A 22,568-nucleotide genomic window follows, 5' to 3' on the forward strand; every position below is an offset into this window, starting at 1 on the left:
AGAGAATTTTCTGGATGGGTGCTTACTTATGTGAGTGCTTTAAACAAATTAAAATATTATTTATCACATAATTATACTAATTCACATATATTGCTATAACATATATATGTGCTATTAATAGGTGTCTGCTGGTATGACCAGAGGTGAAACATTTGACGATTGGATACGCGAGATGGTGCGTGGAGCAGAGTATGTTGTGAAGTCATATCCGAGATTTTGTACTCGAGGATATGCATTCACAACTCAAAAGAGGAGACGTTCGAGTACGACTTATGATGCTGGCGTTTGTTCTGCATCTGGAGATGATGTATACTACGGAAACAAACGGGAGATTATGGAAATCAAGTATCCAGGCATGGTTGGATTGCGCTGTACTATTTTCTATTGTGATTGGTACGACAACACTCCAGATCGAGGTGTGAGAACAGATACATTTGGTTTTACATCAATACATGCGAGGAGAAAGTTACAATATTATAATCCTTTCATTCTTGCTTCTCAGGCCGATCAGGTAATTAAATATACATATATCAATTATTCATAATGATTCATCATCATGTGTATTAATAACACTTATTTACAAATTAAATAATTTTTTAAATGTTACAAGTTTGTTATATCAAGTACCCCCGGGTTAGGAACAGAGATGATCCATGGGTCACTGTTACATCACTCAACCCGAGAGGCCGAGTTCGGGGAAGTTCTGAGCTGGAAAACCCACTACAACCAAGCACATCCGTTAACTTAAGTGCAGCAGAAGATTTAGCTGCAGTTGGCCTTGTAGTCGATTTAACCGACTTTGGAGAGGAAGCCGTCGTTCACGTAGAGGATGAACCAGAGATTGGAGAGTTTCACCAAGATCCAGATTCAGATTCATCTGGTGATGATGACTCGGAAACAGAGCAGCATCGCCATTTTATTTTTTTAATATAAGAATACCGAGGAAATTTCGAGGGATAATAGTATTTAGGGATTTCCTCAGAATTTCCTCGGAATAGTCCGAGACTTTTCCGATGATTTAGGGCTTTTCTTTTAGGGTTTCTGTTTCCTCGGAAAAGCCTCAAAATATTCCGAGGAAATCCAAGTGTTCGTAGGAATTTCCTCGGAATATTCCGAGGCTTTTCCCAGGAAGTAGGGTTTTTAAACCGAAAATAACGTTTTGCGCTTTGAATAACACTTATATAACCCTTATTAAGTGTCTTAGACTGATTATCAAGTCAAAAATTTGTTCCTTACCCTATAATAAACACTTTTCCGATTGTATGAACGAAATCTCCACAACATAAGAGAAACACTTATACACTTTAATGAACGGTAAAGAGAATACTTACAATTCGTTTTGAAATTTTGTTATTTCAAAGTTTATGATCATCTATACAAAGATTCCTCAATGGTATGCATTGCATTTGTATAAGAAATGATATAGGGCAAAAAAATTTGATGTTTTGAAACCCCAAACATGTGTTCCTCGGAATTTTCTCGGAATAGTCCGACGAAATTCCGAGGAACAATATAAACCAATAGAAATACATGCATAGGATATTCTTTTTCCTCGAATTAATGAACATACCGAGGAAATTCCGACGGATATTTAAGTGTCCGTCGGAATTTCCTCGGAATATTTTCATTTAACCGGGCAAACCAGCCCCCAAATATTTTGCGAAAATTGAAATTGAAAATACCGAGGAAATTCCGACGGATAGTTTCCGTCGGACCCTAGGTTTTATAAAGACGAAACACTTCTTCTTCTACTCCATTTCTCTCTTCTGCCTCTCCGGCGATCTCTCTCTTCTTCCGGCGATCTCCCCCTTCTCTCGCGACGATCTCTTCGGCGAATCCTCTCTAAACCTACACAAATCATGTAAGGACCCTATCCCACTCTCTTAGGTTCTATTTTTTAGGTTTTTATGTAGATTTGATGATTTTAAAAGTTTTTTGATAGATTTTTGTTAGGGTGATTGGTTAGGATTGTGATTTGGTTGTGTAATAGATTTAGAATTGTGATTTGGTTGGATAATTTGTTGTGTTGAATTGATTTAGAACTTTTTTATAAATTTTTTATTATTTTTGTATTTATAAAATCGATTTTTGTATATAAATTCGATTTTTTGGATTTTACAAAACGTTTTTTGTATATAAATTCGATTTTTTGGATTTTACAAAACGTTTTTTGTATATAAATTCGATTTTTGGATTTATAAAAGATGATTTCATATTTATAAAAATATTTATATTTATTAAAACTAATTTTGTATTTATAAAACATTTTTTTGATTTATATACACTATTTTATTATTTTTTGTATTTATAAAAACTATTTTTAAATATGTTTTTCAATTAATATTTATTAAAACTATTTTTAAATATGTTTTTTAATTTATATATTTATTATAACTAATTTTAAATTTTTTTTTAATTAATATTTATTAAAACTATTTTTAAATATGTTTTTTTTAATTTACAGGTCTACTGGTGATCAGACCCGGTCTCGATCTCGTCGTGCCTCACCACGAGGTCGTAGTGGTATGGGGAGCCACTCTCAGGGTTCGTCCAGCCACTCTCGGGGTTCGTCCAGCCACTCTCGGGGGTCGAGCAGCCACTGTCGGGATTCTTCATTTTCCGCTCCGGTTTTTGCTCCCGCTGCTGCACCCCCTCCCGTTCCTGCACCCCCTCCCACTGCTGCACCCCCTCCCGCTCCTCCAGTCGTTCCGAGAGTGATGACTGTTGCCCAGTTGGTTCAACAGCCCGGTCGTAAGCATCTTCCCTATCTCACTCCGTGTACAAAGGGACGACGTCAAACATGGTAGTTAAAAGTCTTTTTTTTTCCTTTCATTAAAATTTGATTCATTATTAATAATTTGTTTCTTATATTAGGTTCAACCGTTCCGGGAACGAGATCAGCGCATAGATCAACAATATGATGTACTCGAACCTCAGCAAGGGATATCCAACTTTCACTCACTTCCCTGCCGAGGACCAGGAGATGTGGTTTCGTCAGTTTGCGGTAAGTATTCTAATTTTTTAACTTATATTTTTAATCTTTAATATAAAATTTCTACAAATTGTGTTTTTTTTTCAGCAAGAGTTCACCTGGAATCCCGATCACACGAACTTTATCCGTGACGTCTTCGTCCATAAAGTTATGGACAACTATGGAAAGCAGATCTACGAGTGGAAGCAGAAGTGGCTCATCAACCAGGTTTTTTAAATTTATTAAACAATTTTTTGAATTTATTAAACTATTTTTGGATTTATAAAACTATTTTATATTTTTTTAATAAAAGGTCCCGAAGTCGATCAACAACACGGTCTGGGAGGAGTTGTGTGTGCATTGGGATAAGGACGAGACGAAAGCTACCTCCGTGACCAACTCCACCAACCGCAAGAGCGATCGTGGCGGGAAAGGCATGTACAAGCACAATTTGGGTGCCCAGACTATTGCCACTCTGGGGGGTCGCTTGGTAAGTTCAATTTTTTTTTTAATTATTTAAGTATTTTTATTTTATTTTTTATGTATTTCTTTTAATTTCTAATGTTTGTTTAACTTTTGTTTTTTTCAAGGCGGATGAAAATGATGGCGAGCCGGTTGATGATTTCGTTCTAATGAAGACGGCGCATACCAACAAGCACACCGGGGAGATTGATGATGGTGTTGTGAGGGATGTGCTTAGCCTGATCGAAACTCAGAAGGAAGACGAAGAGACCCGTCTATCTCATCTTCAAACCGACCTGGACGCCACTTCGACGGCTTCGACCAACTTGTCCCGGATTCGAATCAACGAAATCGTTGAATCGGTATGTTCTTTATAAAAAAGTTCAATTCATTTATTTCTTTATTTTCATTTTATCATCTTTTCTATTATTTAAATTTTTTTATTTTCTATTTCAGTCGGTTCCAAAGAAGAAGGGACGTTTGGTCGGTTTGGGTCGTCGAGCCCGGTCGGTTCCTCTTTCTGCACCACAGCCCTATGTTGATCCAGAATTGCTTATGGACCAGTTGAAGGACAAAGATGACCGCATAGCTGCGTTGGAGCAAAAGATGGCGGATCAAGAGGCGGGATGGGAGGCAACGAGGAAGCAGAACGAGCAAATGATGGAGATGATGAAGAGGATGTACCCGAACGAGCAGTCCCCGTAGTTTCTTCTTTTTTTTTCAAAAACTCTGAATGTTTTATTTTGGTATGTACAACTTTGAATATTATCTAATATGTTTTCTATTTCAATTTTAATTTTATATTTTCGAATTTCAATTAAAATAAATAAATTTTTAATTTTTTAAAAAAATTATTTTTGGGAATATTCCGAGGAAGTGTATCCCTCGGGATATTCCGACGACAACTTCCTCGGAATATTCCGAGGGCATATCTTCTCGGAATATCCCGACGGACACACTTCCTCGGAATATTCAGACGGCAAAGGTTTCTCGGAATATTCCAACGGCCGAGGTTCGTCGGAATATTCTGATACCTCTTTTCTCTCGGAATGTTTCCGAGGACCGTTCCATCGGAAATATCCGAGGAGATACCGACGTACAGTCCTAGGAAATGTTTCTTCGGAATGTCCTCGGAATCTTTAATTCTCGGTATTCCCTCAAAATTTTCCGAGAAAATTCCGAGAGATTTTACTTTCCGACGAGAAATTTCCGACGACCATTCTCGTCGGTATGTCCTCGGAATACCGTTATTCCGAGGACATACCGACGATATTGTCGTCGGAATACCGGTGTTTTCTTGTAGTGAGAGTAAAGAATCAGTTGTAGATTATCATGTACTTGCAGTAAATAAAAACTAGGATCGACGTTAAGAGTAAATAAATTAGGCTCACTTGTTATGACTAACAATATTACCATTTGACAATAAGAACAAAATCAATGCATGTTGAAAAGAAAAATATTATCAAACATACCAAATCAGGTATCGTACTATCGTAGTGCTTTTGCATTAATATTTACGTTTGATCTATCTGAATACCATAAATCATATTTAAATAGCTATTGAATTCAGATTAGTATAATGAAAAATAAACATGCGTGTACCATATTAAAACAAAATTATATCATCAAATCAATCTGAATTCTGAAACGACTCCACTTATCTTGACTATACGTTTTAACCTCTAACATATTTTAACTAAGTCATTTTTAAAAAATCATTAAAATGGTTAACAGATTGAATTAACATAGTTAATTTTCTCTTTGTTAGATAATTAAATTCATACGACGTTGTTTTGAAATTTTTTTTAAAGATTGTTCCTCAAGGAACCGAATCTGAAACTAAAACTACACTTGTTGCAAAGCTAAACCATTATAGCACTTACAATTTATTAAATCTCCAAATCATCTACTCCCAATATGTTTGATGCTCTCGGCACTACTCCAATTTAGGTTGGGTAGATACCGCTTCTCTCAAATCTTAAATTTGGTCACATTGACCAGATAAAACAAAAAGTAGGTTTTGCTTGTTTCTTCTCATTCTCCTCTCCCTCTCTCTCTCTTTCTCTTTACCTCTTTCACCTCTCTCTATCTTGAAGATGCAAGTGGAGTTTGTAGATGTCAATAGTCTTCTGGGACTAACTAGGCGACGAAGTCACTGATGCTGGATGCATTAGTCGTTACTACATACTGCACGCAGAGTGGTGGGTTACCATGTGGATGCAAGGTATGTTGAGATGGAGAAGGATAAAACGAGGGTTTATATCTTGACGTAGTCGTTGAAGTAGTTGCTGAGGCAGTGTGCGCTAGAGAGTGGACCAGGAGGCATGCAAAGTGGTAGAGACCATGTGGACGCATGATGCTGAGCTGGCGTGGGATAAACTTGAGGAGCAAGTTTATACCGTAGAGAATAGGCAAGAGATAAACTTGGGGAGCAAGTTTATGCCTTGAGGAATAAGTGCATTTCAAGAAAAGGAAAGTATACTTATTATTATGGAAGATGTCCATATCATGTTTCCTTGGAGACTAGGGTTTCAGGAACGTGGAGATCACTATAAAAGATCTATGGAGTCTTGTGTATTCCATAAGACATTCAATATTATTATAGAGGAAGGGTGAATATCCCTTAGGGGTGTTCTTGAGTTATGTTGTAGCAGATGTTGAAGTACTGACGACAGAGAGACAAATTTGGGTAGATTGATAGTCTTTCAGTAGTAGTTGTTAGGGTGTTAACAGGCTGTGTAAAGCTGATAAGAAAGTCTTGTAATAAATTGTTTAAATGGGATTTCTAATAAAGCATTGGTGTTTGCTTGTGTGTTTTGTCTCTTGAATTATCTTCTACATTACTGTATTGTGGTTTCATCTTTGCACTAACAATTGGTATCAGAGCGGGTCACCTAAGTTACTGGTGTGATCCTGAAGGTGAAGATGTACACGATTGTTCTATGCAGAAGACAATAATGTTGAAGGATGGCCGGTATGGTCAGTGGAAGGTGCGCATGAAGCTGTTGGTTCGAGGAATCAATGATGTTGTGTGGATAGCTGTGAAGACTGGGTGGGAGGACCCTACCATATTTACAGCAGAGGGGAAGAAGCCCAAGCCTAAGGAGCCAAGACAAGGAGTGGTTCGAGAGATAGTTCAAGAAGTAGTTCGGCGGATGCGTCAGAGCCTGATGCAATACACATGAAGAAGCAGACGAGCGTGTCTGGGATGTTTGTATTGACGTCTAAGCATCTGTTTTAGCTTTGTATGCAATCAAGCAGGGGGAGAAGTGGTGACGTTCTGGTCCAAGGAGTGCATATCTCGTGGGGGAGAAGAGAATGGTGATGGACGTCCTGATGTAGATGGTGCTTATCTCGTGGGGGAGAAAAGTATATATATTGTAGAAGATGAATATAGTGCAACTCTCGCGGGGGAGAATGGCATATCAAGTGTGGAACTTTCCAGGTTAGGAAACGTGGTTGTTGAACCAGAAGGATATTGTGCTTGATCAGCACACAAAGCTAAAAGGGGGAGATTGAAGATCAAGTGGAGCTTGTAGATGTCAATAGACTTCTGTGACTAGCTTGGCGACGAAGTCACTGATGATGGATGCATTAGTCGTTACTACATACGGCATGCAGAGTGGTGGGTTACCATGTGGATGCAAAATATGTTGAGATGGAGAAGAATAAACTAAGGGTTTATGTCTTGACGTAGTCGTTGAAGTAGTTGCTGAGGCAGTGTGCGCTAGAGAGTGGACCAGGAGGCATGCGGAGTGGTAGAGACCATGTGGACGCAAGATGCTGAGCTGGCGTGGGATAAACTTGAGGAGCAAGTTTATACCGTGGAGAAAAGTTAAGAGATAAACTTGGGGAGCAAGTTTATGCCTTGAGGAATAAGTGCAATTCAAGATGTCCATATCATGTTGCCTTAGAGACTAGGGTTTCGGGAACGTGGAGATCACTATAAAAGAGCTATGGAGTCGTGTGTATTCCATAAGACACTGGCTATTATTATAGAAGAAGTGTGAAAATCCCTTAGAGGTGTTCTTGGGTCGTGCTGAAGAAGATGCTGAAATACTGACTACAGAGAGAAAAATTTGGGTAGATTAGGAGTCTTTCATTAGCAGTTGTTAGGGTGTTAACAGGCTGTGTAAAGCTGATAAGCAAGTCTTGTAATAGATTGTTTAAAGGAGATTTCTAATAAAGCATTGGTGTTTGCTTGTGTGTTTTGTCCCGTGAATTATCTTATGCATTACTGTATTGTGGTGTCATCTTTGCACTAACATATCTATGTCTATCTTTTTCTTCATTACACAAGAAAGTTCATGATTCTTTTCAACCAAATTTGAAAGTTAGTAATTTAAATGACATTTTTCTTAATCATGGATAAAAGAATATCTTATTCTAGGTCTGAGTGTTTGGCTTCGGATCGGGTTTTTCGAATTTTGGTTCTATTATGTAACATCTCCTAGGTTACATTCTAGTAAATTTACAAGTACAGATCGGATTCGGATATAACACTTCGGTTTTGGACAGGTTCAGATATATCCGAAGTAACCATATATCGTTCGGATTCGGGTTATATCAGATCGGTTTGGATATGTCCAAAATAAAATCTAAAATTTAAAAGTAAAACATAAGAAATATATACTTCTTTGTATATAATGGAGTATTTATGGTATTTAATTAAATTTTAAATACTTATTGTTAGATATCATATCCAAATAAATATGAAATTGAATATTTGAAGTACATATTTATGTTTCAAATATTTATATTGTATATTAATTTGGACATTCGGATCGGTATCTTCGGATATTTTTTTCGGGCTTTTGGGTTTTTGGGTTATCATTTCGGGTTCGGTTAATAATACTTCGGGTTCAGATATGTTTTGTAACACCCTACAAGATTCATTGGAGTATTTTTTTCATTTTGGACCGGGTACGGATCGGGTTTTTGAGTTCGGATTTCGGGTTATGAATTTTATTCTCAGGCATATCTTATTCTATGGAATGTGAACACATATACTTATTGTATATGATAAATTTTAGCAAGTTTCTATTACGCATTTAGGGGCTGACTGGTTTTTCGCTATGACCCGCAAATGCAACTTTTGCGGTTGGTAACGGTTGACAGCGTTTTGAAACAATCATACAAACCGCTACAAATCGCTCCAAACCGCTCCGAACCTCTTAAAATCAAAAGCTGGTTTCAGCTAGCGTTTGCGGTTGTGGGTGAAAAAATAAATATAAAATTATTTTAAAATAGAAATATTATAAATAAAAATATATACATATTTTATATATTAATTAAAGTTTACAAATAGTATCATAATTTGCTTTATAAAAACTTTAAACTAACTATTTATTAGAATTTTAAAACATTTCTATACACATATATATAAAGATATACACATATATAAAACGAAATAAAATATTTTTAAAATTTTTAATATAAATCTTCAAAACAAATTTTATTAAAATTATAACTTTCAACTAATTTGATTTTTTTTATAAATAAACCTAATATTTTTATTAATCATATTATATTGATAATTATTATATTTTATTACAATAGTATGTTTTTATATTTTTTTAATGTTATAATATGTTAATATGTGTAATTTATTATTAAACCACTGCAATATCTTATAATCAACCAGTCACAAATATCCCGCAAACGCAACAATTTTCAAACGTTGTATCAGTCATACAAAACGCTTAATAACGCTTGAAACCGCAACCATTCGCATCCGCAAACTCCTGCCACCGCAACTGCAACACTAACCGGTGCGTTTAAACCAGTCGGACGCTTAATCTGGAATTGACTCGTGAGAGAAACAACACCCGTAATCGAAAAGGAAATCCAATATTCTACCAAAATACATTATTTAAAGAATTAATATAAAGAGGAAAAAAAGTGGAAGAACTCTTATAAACTATTTAATAATATCCGCTATTATTTCGGGGACAGGACAAAAGCACCGAACCCAACCTTGTTCTATGATCCATCACTCCGTACGTGCTATCGTCAGTTTAGTGTTTGTTACAGTTCTATTCTTTTTTTTGTCAACCAGTTCTATTCTATAACGCGTTTATTTTCTTGTTGACATTTCATATTTTAGGTGATCCAAACGGAAAAATTCTTAGTCTGCTCTAGAGGAGCACATTTTATCCGATATCTAAAGTGGCATCCAAATTCGATCCGAAAAATTCGAACCGAAATCCAAACCGAAGTAGCAGAATATCCGAACGGATATTGAATTAAGAGAGATTGGATATCTCCGAACGGTTAATATCCAAACCCGAATGAATATCCAAAAATAACCTAACATATGTATAATTAACCTCATATTTCTAGTTTACATCTCTTATTTTATATAAAATATTTATATTGATACTATACATATTTTAAGTTCATATGATATACATACAATTACGAAAAAAATGATTTACTACTCACTTAAAATGCATGTCAAATTTTTTATTTCAAAATTAACAAAAAGTTATATCCAAAATTTAAAAACAATAACCAAATTAATGTCTTTGTAGTTTTAAAATGTTATGTCTAAATCTATTAATCATTCAATCTATTAAAAATAAAAATTAGTTAAGTGAAAGTTATATTTTTAAATACAAAAAATTTGAGAAATGAAAATTTAATTATGTTTTTTTAAAATATAAATATCCGAACCCGATCCGAAATAACCGAACCCGAACTAAAAATGTCTGAATCCGACCCTAAGTACAGAAATACCCGAACGGGTTCTACACCTCTATACCGAAATACCCAAAAATCTAAAATACCCGACCCGAACCGAACGGATACCCAAACACCCATATTAAACATGTAAATCTTTAAAATTTCATTTGCGATCTGTATAATTTGATTGATTATTTCCCATATTAAACAGTCAATGATCCCTATGCAACCACTATTTTACATTAGTTTATACCTATACTATTAATTTAGGCAATATGGCTACGCAACCACTTTCATTTTTCAGTTCTCTGCATGCTTGTAAATTATACAGTTCAAGCGATGATAAAATAATCTACAGAATATAAATGTCAATATAATAAAAAGTTAATAATTTTGCATTAAAAATTAAAACGTAATTTAGTTTGGAACAAAAAAAATTTCTCTTAACGTCAAATATTAAAGAACAAAGAGAGTAGTTTTTATTCCTTGACATCAAAAATTTGACAGCCCTTCCTTGTATTTGAGTCCCTTACTTTCATATTTGAACTTGGATTCATAATTAAAAACTAGGTGTTTTGCCCGTACATATCAACATAAGATTTTATAGATTACTTATTAATAAATATATTATTAATTTAATAATTAAAATAGTATTTATTTATTACAAAATCATAATGTTTTTATTTTTAAATGGTCTTTTAACTTTTAAACTTTAATAATTATAACTAAAACAAATCATTTTGGAAAATGCAGTTTTTATATTAAAAATCGAAACAAATTTTTATTTACATAATAGTCATTTAAAGAAATTTTAATTTAAACAAAGTTATAATTCTGTGAAATTCTTGAAAACAATAATTAAAGTAAATAGAGTTATTTTTTTATAAATATAAAGTACTTGCTATAAATAAAAAAAAAATATTTTGAATATATTCTCTTTCGGACGCAGATATTTTGATAATATTAAAAAATAATAATTATATTCTCGATAAAATATTTATAAAAAAAATATTAATTTTTAAATTAAATAACAAATTAATCTTATTCTTGCAACTGACTAATAAGAATAAAAATGAAAATAACTTAAAAACAAATAAAAATCAAATTTATTATTGTTGCTTATATACCTCTTTTTATTATTTTAATACTAAAATAAATTAAATAATTTATAAAATAAATATGACATGACATATTACGTTTCCAAATAAATATAAATAGTTTACTGTTATTTTTATAAACCTATTTTTAATATTTTAGTATAATGATAATTCTAACTATTATGTGTATGTATAATATTAATTATAAAAATTAACAAATAGTAAGAAAAAGATATAGGTAAACATAAAATAAATACATGGAATTATCTTTTTTTCAAACATGTTTCTATTTATTTTTAGATTATTTTTATAATATTAATTTGCAATCAATTAAATAATAAAGTATATAATTATTTATGCGGTAGCTCAATTTTGGTGGAGTCCTGGGAGAAGCACAAAAGGCATGTGCTAGAAATCGTGGGACAAATTATGTATAAACAAAGATGAAGGTGGTCTGGGCTATAAAGATCTTACGGATTTTACGGAACTGATCCGTTCATATTCTCCGTCATACGGCTGGAGGAGTTTTGTATATGCTAGATCTCTGGTTAGCAAAAGACTAATTAAAAGGGTGGGAACATGTTCATCTATATCCGTATGAAATGACCATGGCTCCCAACCACTCACCGAGACCAGCAAACAAAAACCAACAAAACACTTACCCGGAACTCGCAGGCAATTCGGGCTTTGGTGGATCCCCAAGACGTGAACATTATCGAAAGCATACCATTGAGTAGGACTCAGTTGGTGGACAGGGATGGATGACATTTCACTAATAATGGAAAATATACGGTCAAATGGGGATACCAATTAAAACGGGTCTACCCGGATTAGGAAAAACCACTAGAATTTTTCGGACCCAATATGGATATACTGAAAGCGTTTTTCTGGAAGGTGCGGTGTCCACCGAAGATAAAACATTTCTTATGGCAAATGGTTTCAATGTGTATAGTTGTTAAGAAAAAAAACCTGAAAGCGCAAGGGATAAAAGGGGACATATCTTGTGATAGATGTAGAGATTCAGAGGAGTCAATAAATCGTGTGTTTTTTGAATGTTCTCCAGCGCGTCAAGTTTGGTTGCTCTCAAAGATACCATCAAACCTGGGTAATTTTCCCACCTGTTCTCTCTTCACAAACATAGATCATCTTTTTTTGGAAAGTTCTCTCAAACATGGCTGATCATCAATTTGCATGGATATTATGGTACATTTGGAAAGGGATGACCAATAAAGTGTTTAGTAATATTGACATTGATCCCATAGAAACACTCAAATTAGTAGAAACAGAGTCAATACTTTGGGCTGAGGCACAACTGCTGAATATAAATCGGGCAACACAACCGGTCGAGGTTAGGAATCTACAATCCATCCCATTGCGGTGGTGCTTTACATATGGATCGTGGAAAGACAAGGAGCCTTACTCAGGACAAGGTTGGTACATCATCTTAGAGGGTTTTGATGGATTGATGGGGGCAAGAAATGTTAGGGCGGCTTTCTCACGACTTCATGCGGTGGTGGATGCACTAATATGGGCAATGGAGTGTGTGAGAATTTTCCATCAGTTTCAGGTCACGTTTGCAACAGATTGTTCTAAATTGGTGAGATGGTTTCGGAACCAGAAAAATGACCAGCGTTTGAAATGTATTTGGAAAACATTAAGATTTTGAAAGCAAGTTTTCTAAACTCAAAGATCATTCATGTACCTCGGATGGAGAATTCAAAGGCGGATAATCTAGCACGCAATGTCAGAAAACGACAGCCTTTCGTCGTTCACATGGATGCAGAGTTACCAGTTTGGTTCACGGAGTCAGTATGAGTCTGTATATGTTGATGACAAAAAAATAAATATATATAATTATTTATGAAATTATATGTATCAGAAATTGTTTATTAAAACTAATGACTCATGTTAAACTTACGGAGAATTAACATGAAAACTAAGCAAAATTTTTTTAAAAAATAATAATATAGATGTGTTTAGAAGCTCCCAAAATAAAAATATTTTCTTTTATTGTTTTCATACATGCTAAAATATTAAAATATATCATAAATGTATTTTTGTGATTATCAATTTTTTGATAAAGTGACATCAATAACTGTAATTATTTTTAAGTTATTATTATTATTATATAATAAAATATTGTAAAGTTATTTTTCTGAAACAATTTTTTACAACATTAATTAAATTAGCATTATGAAATAAGTGATCATTCTTTAGTTTTTTGTCAACATTAATTAATTAGCATTATGAAACCAATATTGTCATGTACTATTTCAAAACTGTTTGCGTCCACACTAAAGGAAGCGGTGTTTATTTATGCTAGTTTGGAAGCATGGGGTTTAAGAACAAAAACAAAAATGGAAAGGGTCACAAACAGATTACGTATATACCAATGCAGCGAACGAACATTTGTATACAAATCGTATTAATTAGCTCGGAAATTGAAAAGAGAGAAAAAATCTTCGCCAGCTACAAGTATCAAGAGGTATGTTTTGTCTATAACATTTGAGAACAAAACACATCAATTCTGTTTTCGTCACTTGAGTAACGAGTTGTAGACACACAATCCTGCCAAGAAAAAAGTGCAGCGAAATATTATTTGTAAAATAGCTTCAGTCATTACTCAATTTGACTAATTATTTAGTTGCTCGGTGTTTAATTTACTTATCCAGCTAGTACGTCCGAAAAGAAGTATAAGATTATATATTATCCCATCAAAAAAATTCCATATCTTTTATGCAAAAAGAAAAAAATTCCCATAACTTTATTTAGTTTGGAAACATAGGAGAAAGTTTAATTCCTTAGTGGGATCTTTATGAACTGGGTGCACCCACTGATAATAAAAGAAAAAAACATACGAAGGCATCGAACCTGGGTTTCTATGGGTGCATTACCTTAAGTTTTACCATCTATTCTAGCATTATTATGGTAAACTCACTCACAAAATCGAAACATAAATATAATAACGGGTACACGTGCACCCTTAGTGTGGCTATGTTTTAGTCAGGAAAAAAATTAATAGCTTTGTTGAAACGAAACCCGCCGGAGGGCGGAGGCCTCTTTCGTTGACCCGTAACACTTTAATCAACTTAAGTGTGTGTGAACGCGTTAGTCAACTTGCATTACGTTACATGAGCTATTTCGCCCGGTCAGATCTTTTATTTTGTTTTATGTTTAGTTTTATTTTGTGTACATTTAAGGAGTTACTAGATTCTGCAGATTTATTATCTCAATGAAAGTTTAATTTTAATTGTTTAATCTATTTAAATAATAATAGTAGTAAATATAAAAATCTAAAAGATCTTGATTACTTTTGTATAACGGTATTCTGCACTATATTTATTGTAACTAATGATGTATAATTTAGGGCGTCTACCGGGTAATTTATGTATATGCAAATAAATTAAATTATTTATTGTAAATATATTTTTCAAAAAAAAAAACTAATGATGTATAATGGATAGTTTATTTTAATTTAAATTAATAAGATGTTATATTTTTATGAAATGAATTATAAAATCAAATAATTTTATTATAATACTTCAGTAATATTTATAAATTTGGTTTAGTTATATAAATATTAATATTTAATTTTGTATAATTTTTTTAGTAAAATAAGAAATATTTAAATGTTTTAAAATGTAAGTAATGGCTGAAATACTTTTGATGAAATTACTTCTAGAATTAGTTATAACTTCAGTAATATTTTTTATATCACATGTTAACTAAAAATTAATTTTATATATTTCTCTAATTATAATAAGATAGATTAACTTAAGAAAATACTTACATCTCTATCGAAGACTGTTTTTCAAAGCCAAGTCAGATATGAGTTCAAAATAAAAATTATGTTAGGTAAAATTTAGAATACTAATTAATTAGGTTATATCATAAAAATTAAAATTAAAAGATTATTTTTAAACAAACATATCAATGATATATAATTCTAATTAATATGAAATCTGTTGAAAAGAGTTTTTCGAAACATAAAGTTCAAAAAAAAAAGTTGTTCGAAACATGCAACTTTAACAGAATTTCGAAAAAGCAATACATACTGCAAATTACTTTCTACTTATAACATATTTTATAGCTATAATAACATTAAAACAATAATTAATCATTGTGCTAGAATGATTCGTTAAAGTATATAAATAATGGATATAAATATAGTAAAATAAATTAGCTTCTTTTTCAAAAAAAGGTATAAATATAGTCTGGAGGATATAATATTGCAGTCAAATTAAGTTTTACAATTTTCATATCATGTACTATTTTAAAAATCTGGAAGTTATATATATACATGATATTTGTCAAATTTAGGCATATAATTCATAGATTTTTGTAAAAAGATTGAATAGTTAATCAAAATTTAAAACTCAAAGCTAAGAGTAACTAAAACCAATCTTTTTATTTTACGGATGATTATCAAATTTTGGTGGATGATGTAGCATGGTAAGATATTCTAAACACTTAGTTATGACTAACAAAAATTAACTGCATACCAGTAGTCAAACTGTTATATTTCCAGATAAAAATCCAATCAAAACAGTATTATCGATTATATTTAGTCAGAAATAAAATTCTGTCGGTTCAAGTATAGCCTTTTATAAACAAGGACATGGCATCATAGTTATATACATTACAATTGCTAGAAATTGACATGTTTAACCTAAACAAGATTACAACCAAGGTTAAAGAAGTTTCTTTTGTGTGCATGAATATATTAACAAAGTTAAAGTTTAATAAAAAAAGTTAAGAAATTACGAAATAAATTTTGCTCGGAAAAGTGAAAAAGAATTTTTACGAGTAGATATAACCCCAAACAAACAGTGTTTTATGGTCAACATATAATCCACCCAACGTTGATTTTTGTTTTGTCGTATATAATCGTAAACGTTGATTTTCTACAAAATATACGTGTGGGCTCGCTATAACGCACTTCGTGCGTCTACCCGGTGACTTTGTTTCACTCGGTCCACATGTCTCGCCATCACACTCTACACATATTTTTTATATATACAAACTAATGTGCGGAATAAACATTAGTGCGAAAGTATAAAAATTATTTTATGTATTATATGTTTTTACATATTATGAAATAATAAATATATATTGAATAATTAAAAGTCAGTAACTATTACATATATAATTAAATTGGTGCGAACGTATAAATAAATTTTATTAATCCAAACATTTTTTAAAATTTTTTTGATAGGATATGTAATTAAATTTAAATGATATTAATATACATAGTATATTTTTAATATTAATGTCTATTTTATTTATTTTTATTTTTTTAAATGATGCTTTCTACTCATATGTTTTTTTATCATGTGTATTTTTAATAGAAAAAAATTTAAATTACTGATAACAAAATTTTTATTGTGGGATTAATAATTTTAGTAATTGATAATTTAAAAAAATTTATCAATGTTAGTTCAAAACTTTTATCAAAAAAAATTATTCAAAGTAAATTTTGAAACTAAAATATTTATTTATTCAATATGGTTTATATTTTAATTTAGAATGATATATATATATATATATATATATATTAAATCTTAATGATTAATTAAATTAGACTTTTACTTATATGATTTTATAATCATTTGTATTTTGTCATAACAAAAATTTTAAATCATGGATCGGAAAATTTGAATGTGAGACTTTAAAAGTTTTAGTAATTTATAGTCATTTTATAAAATTCAAAATATAAATCTAAATTTTTATAATATGGTTATTGTGTTTTTTTAAAAATTATTTTAATAGTTTTAAATTAAACAAATTTGATAGAGGATAGATTTTTAATCATATTTTTATTATTCAAAATCATTAATTGTCATATATACTTTACCCACATTAGGCGATTCCGTAATCTTTATTTAAGGAAATAATAAATGACATTAATAATGAATTTATGGTTAGTTTAATAAAAACCTTATTATATAATTAAATGGACCAACAAATTTCTCTAATAATTTTAAAAATCTTCATAGTGATGACATGTGGCTACAAAAAGAAGTTGGAATGTTTCACAAATAATATATAGGGGATAAATTATTTATTTTAAATATGTTTTTGCAGTCACTAGAAAAATCACACCCATTGGTCCCACATGCAATATAATATATGTACATACTTTTTGACTTTTGTGCCTCTAACCAAAGAAATCATCTCTCTCTCACACCTCCTTCCGGGAGGCTTACCAAATGCTTTTGAATTCCCGCACATGCCTTTTGACAAATGCAGTATAAATACTCAAAACCATATAAGGCAGTAATTCTCAGGCTCATCAACAACATTGATCATATAGCTCATAAGCATTTGATCACCACAATCTCTCTCGATCCTATACTCAGAATACAAAACTTCAAACTTTTCACCAGCAATCAAAACACATCATCAGAAGATGGGAAGAGCTCCATGCTGCGAGAAAATGGGGTTACAGAGAGGTCCATGGACGCCTGAAGAGGATCAAATCTTGATCTCTTTTATTCACAAACATGGTCATAATAACTGGCGAGCCCTCCCTAAGCAAGCTGGTATGAACAAATTAAAAGCTATACATATATATATATATATATGTGGAGTCCAATTTCCTAAATATCTTTATAAAATTTCTTAACACTGATGATAACTACTAATTACAGGACTATTGAGATGTGGAAAAAGCTGTAGACTTAGGTGGATGAACTATTTAAAACCTGATATAAAAAGAGGCAATTTCACCAAAGAAGAGGAGGATGCTATCATTAGCTTGCACCAAGTCCTTGGCAATAGGTATATTTACTTTACACACTTCTGTTTTTACATATGAATTTATATACGGTTTACATACATCCAAAACACATACGATAATGATCATCACAAGAAACATGTCTTGGTCCACTATTATATAAAAGTTAGTATACAATTATCGGCTCTTTTGGAAAATTTGTATTAAAAGTTCTTTTTTTTCTTGGTATTGTCTCTAGATGGTCAGCAATTGCAGCAAAATTACCAGGAAGAACGGATAATGAGATCAAGAACGTATGGCACACTCGCTTGAAGAAAAGACTCGAAGATTACCAACCCGCTAAACCTAAGAGCAGCAATAAGAAGCACGGTACTAAACCTAAATCTCAATCCGTAGCGGCGAAACTGAACAGTACAAGAAGTGAATCGGAGCTTGGAAATTCATCAAACCCTTCTTTTGAAAGCTTGTTCTCGGCATCACCTTCGACAAGTGATGAGGTTTCTTCGGTGACACTCATGAGCCACGAAGGCCATAACAACGAGGCTAAGATGGATAACAAATTGGGAGACATCAGTACTGCGGACCAAGATTGTTTTTCTTTCGAAAATTTTGGAGCAGATATCGACGAGAGCTTTTGGAACGAGGCGCTATATAGTCAAGATGAACATAATTACGCGTCGAATCTTGAAGTGACTGGTTTTGATGATGAGACACAACAAGAGTTTCAGCAGTTAGGCTCCGTTGAAAATGAGATGGTTTTCGACAGTGAGATGGACTTCTGGTACGATGTATTCGTGAGAACTGGAGGGGAGCAAGAACTATTAGCTGGGCTATAATTAATTAATTGTGATGATTGGTTCGCGTAAAACTTTAGCCGTATAAGTTTGGTTGTAGGCAAGTATTAGTCGGTTATAGTTGTAAAGTTGTTAATGTAAACTTTTTTGCATAAACTTTTATTGTAGTTAAATTTGTTGCAATTGCAAGTTATATGTCGTAAATATTTTAAAATAAAATATGTGATGTATATATAAAATAATTATACTTATCAATTAAAATAATTTATATTAATTATTTTATAAATTATCAAAATTTACTGTTATTTAAAATGTGATATTTAAATAATATTTATGCTGTCTAAAATATTTCAATAATTTTAAAAACATCCAAAATTAAATTAAAATATTTATAGATATTATTTATTAAGATTATCTAATTTCTTTGATATTATAGATTATTTTTTTCATTTTACAGATTCTATAGCCTATAAAGAAGGAGATAGGTTTTTTAACCAAAGAAAAAATTTTGATTTACTTTTTTTTCTGTAACTTTAAAAATAAAGTTAAAGCATGATTGGTAAAATTAATAGAAACTTGATGTGGGCTTTCACTTTTCAAAATAAAGTTACAGCATGATTTGAACTTTAGTGATTTTAAAATAAATAAAACTAAAATATGGAGATAAAAGCCCAACCAAATAAAGTCAAATGGTGCAAATATTATGGCTAAGAAACTCTTAACTTTTGATAAAAACTAACTAGTTAGTTACTGTTATAAATTATGGAGTGGATTGCCATTAACCATGCTCGGTCCAAGACCAGCCCAATACCTAGAAGATGGAGAGATGGCCGAAGCCCTAGAGAGAGGAGAGAGAAAGCCGACTTCAGGAGAGAGAGAGGCAGTCATAAAGCTTGGAGAAAAGGAAACTCTTTCCTTTTCCTAGTAGATGTAATCTTTATTATGTATTAGTAGTTTTCCTAATCCTAGTGAGTTTAGGTTTTGGATACTTCCATTTATATTCATCTTGTAATCCTTATATAAAGGAACCCCCTTGATCATTAATAAAAATACAGAAATATTCAGTTTCTAAACTCTCTAATTACAACACGTTATCAGCACGATAGACTCTCAAAACCCTGAGAAAGAAAAACCCATAACCCTAACCTAAAAATCTGTCACACATAAACCCTAAACCAGACGTAACTTAAAATCGATCTATCTCTCAAATCCTGAGGGACCAGACGACAAGCCACATATCATCTTGAAGCTCTGGACGAGATGAATCCATCAGCGCAAACCGTTTGTTGATCCGATCTCAGACGTGCTCTCACTCGCAGGAACAATACGCGGCGCCGTCTTGGTCTTTTGGAACCCTAACTCCGAAGAACCCTAAATTGTTCTTGCTTGCGTTCCAGCTTGCAAACACCCGATCAGCTAAAGCTCTTAAGCGTTCCTGATCCTAGACATTTGCAGCTTCCTGTTCACAACAGAGCTAGTCCAGTTCGCATCACATCCGGCTTGAGTTCCCAATCAACCAGCTCGCGAACTCGATAAGAAGAAGACGCGTCCGTCTCAGCCTCATCTCGCGACCCCGACTGCAAGCGTCCGTCTCGACTCGAGACCCGATAGGAAGAAGACAGCTCGCGTCCGCGTCGCAGTTCGCGTCCGAGGTTCTTCCGTTCATCTTAGTGGTCCGGTTCAACCCTACAAAATAAAGGTAATTCGAAATCTGAAAACAAGAATCGAATTTGGTTGTTTTGTAAAGATTGAAACCATAAAAGATAATCTCTAAAAATAAAAGCCATAGGTTAAATAGATCAATCCCCTATGAGTAAATCGAAGCTCTATAAGTTCGATCTAAACCTAAAATCGAGATTGATCCATTGATCAATTAAAATTAGAACATTAAAGGTTTTTGAATCTCAAATCAAATCCTCTTGATCAAAGATCAAAGTTTTCGAAATCCCCTAAAACACTAATTTTGGAAAATCAGTTTTAATTTTGATTTGAAACTTGAGTGTTTGATTGATCGCCTAGAGCTATGATTAGGATTGTCTTAAAACTTGAATATGAATCTTGTTTTAAACTAAAACCAAAACCCTAATCTCGAATTTTAAAATTCCTAAAGGCCTTGAAACCTTAAATCTCTCATTACTTAAAACTTGAAAGATTGATTTAAAGAATTTACATATTGAATGAGAGTTAGGTTGCTATATTATTTAATTCTAAAACCTAATAGATATGCAACTAAGAAATATGATTGAATGCATCTAGATCCCGTTTTGTATATGGCCGTGTGGCCTAATACATTGTTCATACTTGCGGCCTTGTGCCCTTGATTGATTAAAATCTGTGTGGCTTAGTGCATATCAAAGTGACCCACTACAAGAAAACAGGGGGATTCTGATGGCCGAAATCGTCAGAAATTCGTCGGAATAGACCGATTCCGACGAATTTCTGACGAACCTGTCCGTCGGTATCGTTTTGTCGGAAAAAAAAAATTCGTCGGAATTTCGTCAGAACTTCCGACTTCTTTCTGACGAATACCGAGAAACGTCATTCTGACGAACTTCCGACGATTTTACGATGCGGACACACGAGACCAGAGTTCATCGGAAAAACTATTTACCGACGGAGAACGTTCCTCGGACAATTCCGACGTAGTGGATTCCTCGGTGTATTCCGACGGACATTGGTCGTCGGAATTTACCGACGGACATTAGTCGTCTGAATATACCGACGGATATTTGTTCGTCGGTATATTCCGACGGAAGTTGGTTCGTCGGTAAATTCCGACAGATATTGGTCCGTCGGTATATTCTGACGCCCAGAGTTAGTCGGAATATACCAATTTTAAAAACGAATTAATTTTGCATTTTTATATATGTTTTTATATTAAAAATTAATTAATAAATTAAAAAAATCAGAAATTTAAAACTAATAATATTATATAATTTAAATTCATACAAACCAAAATAGAAAAAAAACATTCAGAAATTTTAAAATTCATACAAACAGAAATAGAATAAAAAAACATTCAGAAAGTTTTAAAAACCCGAAAAAAACTAAGATGAACTCGAAGACATCAAACGATCTAGCTTCTGCATTATCTCGGTGTTGAACTGCTTCTGGGATGCCAACTCAGCAAGGATAGTGGCATTCTCCGAACGGATAGTGGCATTCTCAGAAAGGATAGTGGTGTTCTGCTCCTCCAATGCCCCAATCCGTTCATCTTTGTCATGTAGCTCCTCGAGAATCATGGGATCGGCATACGGAGCTTGCGAAGAAGATGCCGGATACGAAGAAGCACGGTGGGCCAACCCAACTAAACGGCCTCCTTTCCTTTTAGGAACCGCCTACAAAAATATTTAAAGTTAGTAAATAGAGACAAGTTAGTAAATAGGGACAAGTTAGTAATCGACATTATAAAAAATATATATTAATAAAAAAAATTACCTTTTCAACCATCTCATTTATTTGCAATAGAGACAAGTTGGTTGAAGCTCCCGTAGAATCGCCGTCATCAGAGAGAGGCTGAGATTGAGATACTATTTCAGCTTCCACCAAATCAACGACACCTTTGATCACGGGGTCCTGAATTTGACCCGTCGTCTTGTTAGTGTGAGCCACCTTAATGAGTTGGAGACGATCAACGGGATTACCGTCATTTGCTTCGATCTAAAAAAACCGCCATTATTAGCCAAAGAATATATAAAATATTTATTTAAAAAATATAAAGATAAATAATAATAAAAAACTTACAAGTTCATCCTCCTTAGTAGACATAGAGCAAGCCCCGAGGTTGTGCACATACATACCTTTCCCGCCACGATCGCTCTTCC

At 32.9% G+C, this 22,568-nt stretch overlaps 2 protein-coding genes across 2 annotated transcripts; both read left to right on the forward strand.

Moving 5' to 3' along the window:
* The first annotated feature begins 2,440 nt into the window (after positions 1-2,440).
* Positions 2,441-4,138, forward strand: LOC125583018. Its single transcript, XM_048749546.1, has 2 exons — positions 2,441-3,795; positions 3,890-4,138. Exons 1-2 carry the CDS (start codon positions 3,604-3,606, stop codon positions 4,136-4,138), a joined length of 441 nt encoding a protein of 146 aa, XP_048605503.1. The 5' UTR covers positions 2,441-3,603.
* Positions 4,139-17,486: 13,348 nt separating this feature from the next.
* Positions 17,487-18,978, forward strand: LOC111214202 (transcription factor MYB15-like). Its single transcript, XM_022716607.2, has 3 exons — positions 17,487-17,756; positions 17,865-17,994; positions 18,189-18,978. Exons 1-3 carry the CDS (start codon positions 17,624-17,626, stop codon positions 18,784-18,786), a joined length of 861 nt encoding a protein of 286 aa, XP_022572328.2. The 5' UTR covers positions 17,487-17,623; the 3' UTR covers positions 18,787-18,978.
* Positions 18,979-22,568: the final 3,590 nt, after the last annotated feature.

Source organism: Brassica napus, chromosome C3, assembly GCF_020379485.1.
Source record: "Brassica napus cultivar Da-Ae chromosome C3, Da-Ae, whole genome shotgun sequence".
Lineage (NCBI taxonomy): Eukaryota > Viridiplantae > Streptophyta > Magnoliopsida > Brassicales > Brassicaceae > Brassica > Brassica napus.